The sequence below is a fragment of the Chiloscyllium plagiosum genome, unplaced genomic scaffold, assembly GCF_037043375.1.
Source record: "Chiloscyllium plagiosum isolate Xiang-an unplaced genomic scaffold, Cpla_swu_hap1 HiC_scaffold_35, whole genome shotgun sequence".
NCBI lineage: Eukaryota > Metazoa > Chordata > Chondrichthyes > Orectolobiformes > Hemiscylliidae > Chiloscyllium > Chiloscyllium plagiosum.
In genome coordinates, this window is record NW_028270173.1 from 9727050 (window position 1) to 9736858 (window position 9809).

Consider the following 9809-nt stretch of genomic DNA (forward strand, 5'->3'; position numbering starts at 1 on the left):
GTGTGAGAGTGAATCTGCCTGTGTGTCTGTGTCTGTATGAGTCTGTGTGTATGTGTGTGTGTGTGTGTGTGTGTGAGTGAGTCTGAGTGTGTTTGTCTGTATGTGTGAGTCTGTCTGTGTCTGTTTGTGTGTGGGTGTGTGTGTGAGTTTATGTGTGTGAGAGTGAGTCTGTCTGTGTGTGAGTCTGTGTGTGTGAGTGAGTCTGTGTGTGTGTGAGTCTGTCTCTGTGTGAGAGTGTGAGTTTGTGTGGGTGTGAGTGGGTCTGGCTGTCTGTCTGTATGTGAGCGAGTCTTTGTGACAGTCTGTGTGATTGTGTGTGAGTCTGTGTGTGTGTGCGTGAGTCTGTCTGTGTTTGTGTGTGAGTGAGTCTGTCTGTGTGTATGTATGAGTGAGTCTGTGTGTGTGAGTGAGTCTGTGTGTGTGTGATTGTGAGTCTGTGTGTGAGTGAGTCTGTGTGTGTGTGTGTGTGCGTCCGTGTGTGTGTGAGTGGGTCTGTGTGTGTCTGTGTGCAAGTGAGTTTGTGTGTGTGAGTGAGAGTCTGTGTGTGAGAGTGAGTGAGTCTGTGTGTGTATGAGTCTGTGTGTGTGAGTCTGTGTGGGTGAGTCTGTGTGTGTGTGAGTGAGTCTGTCTGTGTGTGAATCTGTGTGTGTGTGTGAGTGAGTCTGTGTGTGTCTGTGTATGTGTCTGTATGAGCGAGTCTCTGAGTGTGTGAGTCTGTGTGTGTGAGTCTGTGTGGGTGAGTCTGTGTGTGTGTGAGTGAGTCTGTCTGTGTGTGAATCTGTGTGTGTGTGAGTGAGTGAGTCTGTGTGTGTCTGTGTATATGTCTGTATGAGTGAGTCTCTGAGTGTGTGAGTCTGTGTGGGTGAGTCTGTGTGTGTGTGAGTGAGTCTGTCTGTGTGTGAATCTGTGTGTGTGAGAGTGAGTGAGTCTGTGTGTGTATGAGTCTGTGTGTGTGAGTCTGTGTGGGTGAGTCTGTGTGTGTGTGAGTGAGTCTGTCTGTGTGTGAATCTGTGTGTGTGTGAGTGCGTGAGTCTGTGTGTGTCTGTGTATGTGTCTGTATGAGCGAGTCTCTGAGTGTGTGAGTCTGTGTGTGTGTCTGTGTGTGTTAGTGAGTCTGTGTGTGTGTGAGTCTGTGTGTGTGAGTGAGTCTGTGTGTGTGTGAGTCTGTCTGTAAGTGAGTCTGTGTGTGTGTGATTGAGTCTGTGTGTATGTGAGAGTAAGTCTGTGTGTGTGAGTCTGTGTGTGTGTGTGAGTGAGTCTGTGTGTGAGTGAGTATGTTTGTGTGTGTGTCTGTGCGTGTGTGAGTCTGTGTGTGTGTGAGTGTGTCTGTGTGTGAGTGAGTCTGACTGTGTGTATGTCTGTGTGTGTGTGAGTGAGTCTGTGTGTGTGTGTGTGATAGAGAGTCTCTCTGTGTGCGTGTGTGTGAGTCTGTGTGTGTGTGAGTGAGTCTGTCTGTGTTTGTGTGTGAGTGAGTCTGTCTGTGTGTATGTATGAGTGAGTCTGTGTGTGTAAGTCTGTGTGTGTGTGTGTGAGTATGTCTGTGTGTGAGTCTGTGTGTGTCTGTGTGTGAGTGAGTGAGTCTGTGTGTGTGTGTGTCTGTGTGTGAGTGTGTCTGTGTGTGAGTGAGTCTGTGTGTGTGTGTCTGTGTGAGTCCGTGTGTGTGTGAGTGAGTCTGTGTGTGTGAGTCTGTGTGTGTGTGAGTCTGTCTGTGTGTGTGAGTCTGTCTGTGTGTGTGTGCACGTGTGTGTGAGTCTGTCTGTGTGTGAGTGAGTCTGTCTGTGTTTGTATGTGTGTGTGAGTCTGTGTGTGCGTGAGTCTGTGTGTGAGAGACTGAGTCTGTGTGTGTGAGTGAGTCTGTCTGTGTGTGTGTGAGTATGTCTGTGTGTGAGTCTGTGTGTGTCTGTGTGTGAGTGAGTGAGTCTGTGTGTGTGTGTCTGTGTGTGTATGTGTGTGAGTGAGTGAGTCTGTGTGTGTGTGTGTCTGTGTGAGTCCGTGTGTGTGTGTGAGTGAGTCTGTGTGTGTGAGTCTGTGTGTGTGTGTGAGTCTGTCTGTGTGTGTGTGAGTCTGTCTGTGTCTGTGTGTGTGTGTGTGAGTCTGTGTGTGTGTGGGTGAGTCTGTGTGAGTGAGTCTGTGTGCGTGTGAGTCTGTCTATGTGTGACTGTGTGTGTATCTGTCTGTCTGTGTGTAAGTGAGTCTGTGTGTGTGTGAGTCTGTGTGTGTGAGTCTGTCTCTGTGTGTGGGTCTGTGTGTGTGTGGGTGTCTGTGTGAGTCTGTGTGTGTGGCTGTCTGTGTGTGTGTGTGTGAGAGTGAGTCTGTCTGTGTGTCTGTTTGTATCTGTGTGAGTCTGTATGTATGTGTGTGTGTGAGTGAGTCTGTGTGTGTGTCTATATGTGTGAGTCTGTCTGTGTGTGTGTGTGGGTGTGGGTGTGAGTCTGTGTGTGTGTGAGTGAGTCTGTGTGTGTGTTAGTCTGTCTCTGTGTGGCTGTGTGTGTGTGTGTCTGTCTGTGTGTGAGTGAGTCTCTGTGTGTGTGTGAGTCTATGTGTGTGAGTCTGTCTGTGTGTGAGTCTGTGTGTGTGAGTCTGTGTGGGTGTGTGTCTGTGTGTGGCTGTGTGTGTGGCTGTCTGTGTGTGAGTCTGTCTGTGTGTGGGTGTATCTGTGTGTGTGTGAGTGAATCTGTCTGTCTGTCTGTTTGTGTCTGTGTGAGTCTGTGTGTATGTGTGTGTGTGTGTGTGTGTGTGTGTGTGTGTGAGTCTGTGTGTGTGTGTGTCGGGTGGGGACGGCCCTGGGGAAGGGTGCCCTAAGCCTGGTGAATGTGCCATCAGCGGTGGGAACAGGGAGAGAGGGAGGGGGAAGGAAATGATGGTCCGAGAATGAGCTGGTGGGATAGCCCGAACCACAAACCTGGAGGCGGTGTTTCCATTTCACCGGCTGCAGCTGAACTCATCGCTTCCATTCCAGCAGCTTTATAAAGAGCTTCCCCCTGCACTCTCTGACCCACAGAGAGACCCACAGAGAGAGGCTGACCCAGCGAGCTCCCTCTGCCACCTGACAGCATGAACACTGAGGCCAAGTTCTTGGAGCTGGAGAATGGGGGGCTGCTGCCCATCAGGGAGTCAGGCTCCAACACAAGCTGTTTCTGGCGGGCTCTGTGTGCACTCGCTGTCCTCGGCTTGTTGCTGCTTTGTACCTTTCTCTTCCTGCTTCAGTTTGGAGTGCTCCCTACAAACCAGGTGAGGGTCCAGCTCGGGACTCGGGGATTGAGTGGGGTGGTTGGCTGAGACCCTGTCTTTTCTCTGGAGTCTGAGAATCAGGGAGTGGACTTTACAGCAACATCCCAGTGTGCTGCAGCTCACCATCCTGCTGACCCTGTACTGGGCTGAGAGTTGGGCCGAGTCTCACAGTTTGATCTCTCTCCGTTTGCAGGAAACACTGAACTCAACGCCTGTCCCAGGACAGAAAATGGAGAATTATTCAGCTGTGACAGGATTCCCTGTGAGAAACGGTAAGTGTCAGTATCGCTCTGACTCTGGTATCTATCTCAACCAAAACCCCCCTCCCTCTGTGTCTCCCAGTCTCTACACCCCCCCCGTGTCTCCCAGTCTCTACCCCCCTCCCACCGTGTCTCCCAGTCTCTACCCCCCTCCCACTGTGTCTCCCAGTCTCTACACCCCCCCCGTGTCTCCCAGTCTCTACCCCCCTCCCACCGTGTCTCCCAGTCTCTACCCCCCTCCCACTGTGTCTCCCAGTCTCTATCCCCCTCTGTGTCTCCCAGTCTTTACCCCTCTCTGTGTCTCCCAGTCTCTACCCCCCACCTTCTCTGTGTCTCCCAATCTCTACCAATCCCCTCTCTCTGTCTCCCAGTCACTACTCCCCTCTCTGTGTCTCCCAGTCTCTACCCCCCATGTCTCCCAGTCTCTACCAACCCCCCCTGTGTCTCCCAGTCTCTGCTGCCCCCGTGACTCCCAATCTCTACCAACCCCCCTCTCTGTCTCCCAGTCTCTACCCCCCATGTCTCCCAGTCTCTACCAACCCCCCTGTGTCTCCCAGTCTCTACTGCCCCCGTGTCTCCCAATCTCTACCAACCCCCCTCTCTGTCTCCCAGTCACTACCCCCCCCGTGTCTCCCAGTCTCTACCCCCCCGTGTCTCCCAGTTTATACCCCCCGTGTCTCCCAGTCACTACCAACCCCCCTCTCTATGTCTCCCAGTCTCTACCCACCCTGTGTCTTCCAGTCTCTACTCCCCGTGTCTCCCAGTCTCTACCCTCTGTGTCTCCCAGTCACTACTCCCCTGTGTCTCCCAGTCTCTACCACCCCGTGTCTCCCAGTCAGTACCAAGCTGTGTGTGTGTGTGTGTGTGTCTCCCAGTCTCTACCCCCCACCCCCGTCTCTCCCAGTCAGTACCAATCCCTCTGTGTGCGTCTGTGTGTGTGTGTGTGTGTGTGTGTGTTTGTGTGTTTGTGTGTGTCTCCCAGTCAGTACCAATCCCTGTGTGTGTGTGGTGTGTGTGTGTGTGTGTGTGTCTCCCAGTCTCTACCCCCCTCCCTGTGTCTCCCAGTCTCTACCCCCCCGTGTCTCCCAGTCTCTACCCACCCCCCCGTGCCTCCCAATCAGTACCAATCCCTGTGTGTGTGTGTGTGTCTCCCAGTCTCTACCCCCCTCTGTGTCTACCAGTCAGTACCAATCCCTGTGTGTGTGTGTGCGCGTGTGTGTGTGTTTGTGTCTGTGTGTGTCTCCCAGTCAGTACCAATCCCTGTGTGTGTGTGTGTGTGTTTGTGTCTGTATGTGTGTCTCCCAGTCAGTACCAATCCCTGTGTGTGTGTGTGTGTGTTTGTGTCTGTGTGTGTGTCTCCCAGTCAGTACCAATCCCTGTGTGTGTGTGTGTGTGTTTGTGTCTGTGTGTGTGTCTCCCAGTCAGTACCAATCCCTGTGTGTGTGTGTTTGTGTCTGTGTGTGTGTCTCCCAGTCAGTACCAATCCCTGTGTGTGTGTGTGTGTGTGTGAGTGTGTTTGTGTCTGTGTGTGTGTCTCCCAGTCAGTACCAATCCCTGTGTGTGTGTCTCCCAGTCAGTACCAATCCCTGTGTGTGTGTGTGTTTGTGTCTGTGTGTGTGTCTCCCAGTCAGTACCAATCCCTGTGTGTGTGTGTGTGTGTTTGTGTCTGTGTGTGTGTCTCCCAGTCAGTACCAATCCCTGTGTGTGTGTGTTTGTGTCTGTGTGTGTGTCTCCCAGTCAGTACCAATCCCTGTGTGTGTGTGTGTGTGTGTGAGTGTGTTTGTGTCTGTGTGTGTGTCTCCCAGTCAGTACCAATCCCTGTGTGTGTGTCTCCCAGTCAGTACCAATCCCTGTGTGTGTGTGTGTTTGTGTCTGTGTGTGTGTCTCCCAGTCAGTACCAATCCCTGTGTGTGTGTGTTTGTGTCTGTGTGTGTGTCTCCCAGTCAGTACCAATCCCTGTGTGTGTGTGTGTGTGTGTGTGAGTGTGTTTGTGTCTGTGTGTGTGTCTCCCAGTCAGTACCAATCCCTGTGTGTGTGTGTGTTTGTGTCTGTGTGTGTGTCTCCCAGTCAGTACCAATCCCTGTGTGTGTGTGTGTGTGTGTGAGTGTGTTTGTGTCTGTGTGTGTGTCTCCCAGTCAGTACCAATCCCTGTGTGTGTGTGTGTTTGTGTCTGTGTGTGTGTCTCCCAGTCAGTACCAATCCCTGTGTGTGTGTGTGTGTGTGTGTGTCTCCCAGTCAGTACCAATCCCTGTGTGTGTGTGTGTGTGTGTGTTTGTGTCTGTGTGTGTGTCTCCCAGTCAGTACCAATCCCTGTGTGTGTGTGTGTGTCTCCCAGTCAGTACCAACCTGTTTTTCTCGCTCTCGCTCGCTCTCTCCCTTTCCACCCCTACCATCTCTGGTTTTCAAACTCTCTCTCTCTCTCTCGCCATCTCCCAGTTTCTAAGCGTCCTCTCTCTCTGTGACTGTTGCGGGAAAGACTAAATGGCCATCTTTTCCATTTCCAGGTTTGCCCGAACTCCTGCAGCAGGTGGGGAGTGACCCCCGGCCGAGAATCGCAGCTCACCTGACAGGTACAGAACTGTTCTCAATGTGACAGCATCCTCTAGTGAATAGGCCACAGCAGCTGGGAGGGGGTCGGGAGAAGGTGGAGGGGTTGGGAAAAGGGATGTATACTGATGAGATTTTGCCTTCTCTGTACCTAAGAGGATTTGAGCCAATCAGCATAATGGCTAGTGGCAACATACCTGTATATGTTGGATAGGGAACAGTTGGGTTAATTGGGTGGCACTAAAACCCAATTGACTGGTTTTGGAACAACCAGCAAATATATCAGTGCTCAGTGGCAGAATATTTAATGCTGGTTGTGAGAAGGTTTGCACCAATCCCAATAAAGGTTCTGATGGGAACATGTTCCTGGTGGAAACTGGAACAAATGATGTGCTGGACAGGATAGGATTGGCCAGATGGTCATGTCTGTCCTAGACTGGAACATCTTAGCTTGGTGCTACCTAGTCCCAACCCCTCCCCATGTCACCGTCACCCTCCACGGAGATGTCAGGTGAGATGTGGAGGGGATATTGTGGAAAAACCCTTACCCCACAGCCCACCTTCGGCAATCCCAGCAATCACCCGACTGTGTGCTAGTTATGAGGACACTCATAACGTGATACAGGTTACTCTAAGGCTTCCTGATGTAATGCTTCAGATTGGACTCAAATGACTTTGAGTAAAGTCTTGTGCCTTGTTCAAACAGAGGTCAAAGCTTGCCACATCATTCAAGGGTGAGATCTCTGAAATGATCATTTCTGAATCTGGTGAGCAAGTCTCCAATACAATTCCATCCGTCTGACCACAGCATCAGGCTTCTCACCCATTTAGGTGCAAGCACGGAATGATTTAGCACTTGGAAGGAGAGACTGGGGGCTATTCCAGCAAGGGTCCTATTAGTTAGTGGGAAAACTAAACAGAGCCAGTATGTTCAGGTGGGTAAACTATTCCATTCTTACATAGTCCTGGCTCTCTGTCTTTCATCAGCATTGCAAACCAAAGGAGGGAACGTGATTTGGCAGAATGAGAGTGACTCCACATTCACCGAGGGCCTGGAGTTCAGGGACAACCATCTTATCATCAAGAGGCCTGGACAGTACTTTGTCTACACCCAGGCGGTCTTCCACAGCATGGAGTGTCAGCCCCAGGCCGTCTATCTAAGCCACGAACTCACCAAGCTGTCGCCAAATTATCCTGAGGAAGCCATTCTACTGAAAGCCACCAAATCCGCCTGCCACTCTCACCAACGCAAGGAGCCCTGGTACAAAACCTCCTACCAGGGAGCCATCTTTGAGTTCCTGGAGGGAGATCAGATCTTCTCCAGGGTTAACGAGGAGACAACGGGATATGTAGACACAACCGAAGGGAAGACTTTCTTTGGAATATTTGCTGTGTAAATGAGGCCACTTTCATTGATGAACGCTGATCACAAAAAATTTCAAATTGAAATGCAGTGCAAGTTGATTGGGGAACATGGTCCTGTCTTAGTTCACCAAACGGAATGTGTTCTCTTTCTATTTATTTAAAGACGTGCAGCAAGAAAAGCTAACCAAATGTGTTGGGATGGGGTAGTGTGGCGCATTATCTTTCAAGAACAAAGCTCTAATCGGAGTGCAGGCTTTGGTTCCATCTGGCAGAACAATCCAGAGGGATCGAATGGCCTAAGCATGTTCCTGGGATGGTCTTGTTCTGTTTCATTCTTTTAACGTTGGGTGATGATTCGCTGCTGGAGATGTAATTGATTGTGTTTGAGTGAACAGGCAAATAACATGCTCTCAGTACGCTGACCTGATTTTATTATTTAAGATAATGCTGTCATAACTAGTCTGTTAATTTATTTAATATTTCAATGATATTTAATGTCCATAATGGGATGTGAATGCGTACTCCTCAGGGAGAGAATAATACAACAATCCCTGTCACTGACAGGTCTGATATTCAGGCTCACGAGCTCAGGTATCAATCCTTGTATAGTATGGTTTATGCCTTTCCGTCAATTTAGATTAGATCACTAATATATCTGTGAAAAATCATTGTCAATGATTGCACAAAGTCTTGAGATTTCTGTTAAGTGATGAAAGCCTGCCAAGCTCTCTCTCTGTCTCTCTTTCTGTCTCTCTTTCTGTCTCGCTCTCTGTCTCGCTCTCTGTCTCGCTCTCTGTCTCGCTCTGTCTCTGTCTCGCTCTGTCTCTCTCTCTCTCTCTCTCTCTCCCTCGCTGTGTGTGTGTGTCTCACACACATGAAATCACTGCTTTATGGTCTGGTAGGGCTATGGTGACTTTAGCAGTAATCTCCCTTGGAACCATCAGTGTTTGATGTAAAACTATGACATCTGTTTTAAAGATGACTTTCAGTGACAAAACTGTTGCCAAGTTTAAGATGTTCCAGATTGAAATGTTGGTATTTAAACCTATTTATTCATTGTTGATTTTATCTGTTATTTAAAGTCAAACTCACAGATGGGAGTTAATAAAGATATTTTCAGTACATTGAATGTTTGTTTCTGATTATTACACAATGATTAGTGTTTGTTGGCAATTAGATTAGATTCCTTAGTGTGGAAACAAGCCATTTGGCCCAACCAGTCCACACCGCCCCTCCGAAGAGTAACCCACTCAGACCCATTTCCCTCTGACTAATGCACCTAACACTATGGGCAACTTAGCATGGCCAATTCACCTGACCAACACATCTTTGTGACTGTGGGAGGAAACCCACGCAGACACTGGGAGAATGTGCAAACTCCTCACAGCCAGTCACCCGAGGCTGGAATCGAACCCGGGTCCCGAGTGCTGTGAGGCAGCAGTGCCAATCACTGAGCCACCATCATCCACTCACCACCTGGTACTCCTGGTAGGTACTGTTGACAGCGTGGAGCCAGGATAACTGAACTGGCAATTTAAGAGGATAAGGCAGAATGGGAATGTGAGATGGGATTGGGAGATAGAGACTCGGAAAGGTCATCATAATATTCAGGATAAATCACCATCTAATCTGAGAGGTAATTGAATCTCTCTGACTTTAAAATTAACTCTGGGGAATTCCTCCCTTTTCCTTTTCAGTCGATAAAGATGTGTTACTCATGGTGACTACCAATAATACCCAGTCCCTTCACTGCACCCACTTCCCAAACAGCCCACCTCCCTTTCCCCCTGCTAAACGCGTCTCACATCCTTCTTGAAATGACGGTACTGTGTTCACTGACCACATCCTTTTCAAACTATTTCCAGTGGGTTACAATGCTGTGATGAAATAGACATATTTGGGGACCTAACAGGTTTCGCTCTAGAGAGTTGACATGTGAGTTGTCCAATCCACTTCCCATTCTCCGCCACAAATACTTGACAAAATCTTTTCACAGCCCACCCCAGCACACACCCTTTAAGACTGCGCATTGATGGACAGTAGTCAGACATGTTCACAATCCTTATTTCTGTCTCTGCCACTCCGTTCCTTCCCTATGCTCTCTGGGACATAACATTTTAACCCAATGAGGGATTGGGATCTGAAATGCACACCTTATCTTTGTGGCAACAAATACAAGTGAAAACTTCGAAAGAAATTTGGGTAATTCTCTGCAGAGAGAATTATCTCCATGCAGAGCCACAGGGGGAAAATGCAGGGAAACATGACTAACTGTGTCACTTTTAGGGTGCATCGACATAGAGTCACACAGCACAGAAACCGATCTAACCAGTCCATGCCAACCATAACCCCTACCTGTCTGCTCCTGGCTCAGATCCCTCCACACCTTCCCTATTGATGTACTTA

The 9809-nt window shown here is 49.5% G+C and overlaps 1 protein-coding gene across 2 annotated transcripts; it reads left to right on the forward strand.

Annotated features, from left to right (window-relative positions):
- Positions 1–3045: 3045 nt before the first annotated feature.
- On the forward strand, positions 3046–7435 carry LOC122546262 (lymphotoxin-alpha-like). 2 transcript variants are annotated; one of them, XM_087978837.1, is made up of 4 exons: positions 3046–3262; positions 4367–4384; positions 5936–6061; positions 7026–7435. In XM_087978837.1, the coding sequence occupies exons 1-4, from the start codon at positions 3055–3057 to the stop codon at positions 7433–7435; spliced, it is 762 nt and encodes a 253-aa protein (XP_087834963.1). In that variant the 5' UTR covers positions 3046–3054. The 2 variants fall into 2 exon arrangements, with proteins under 2 accessions (XP_087834963.1, XP_087834964.1); XM_087978838.1 differs by lacking the exon at positions 4367–4384.
- The last annotated feature ends 2374 nt before the right edge of the window (positions 7436–9809 follow it).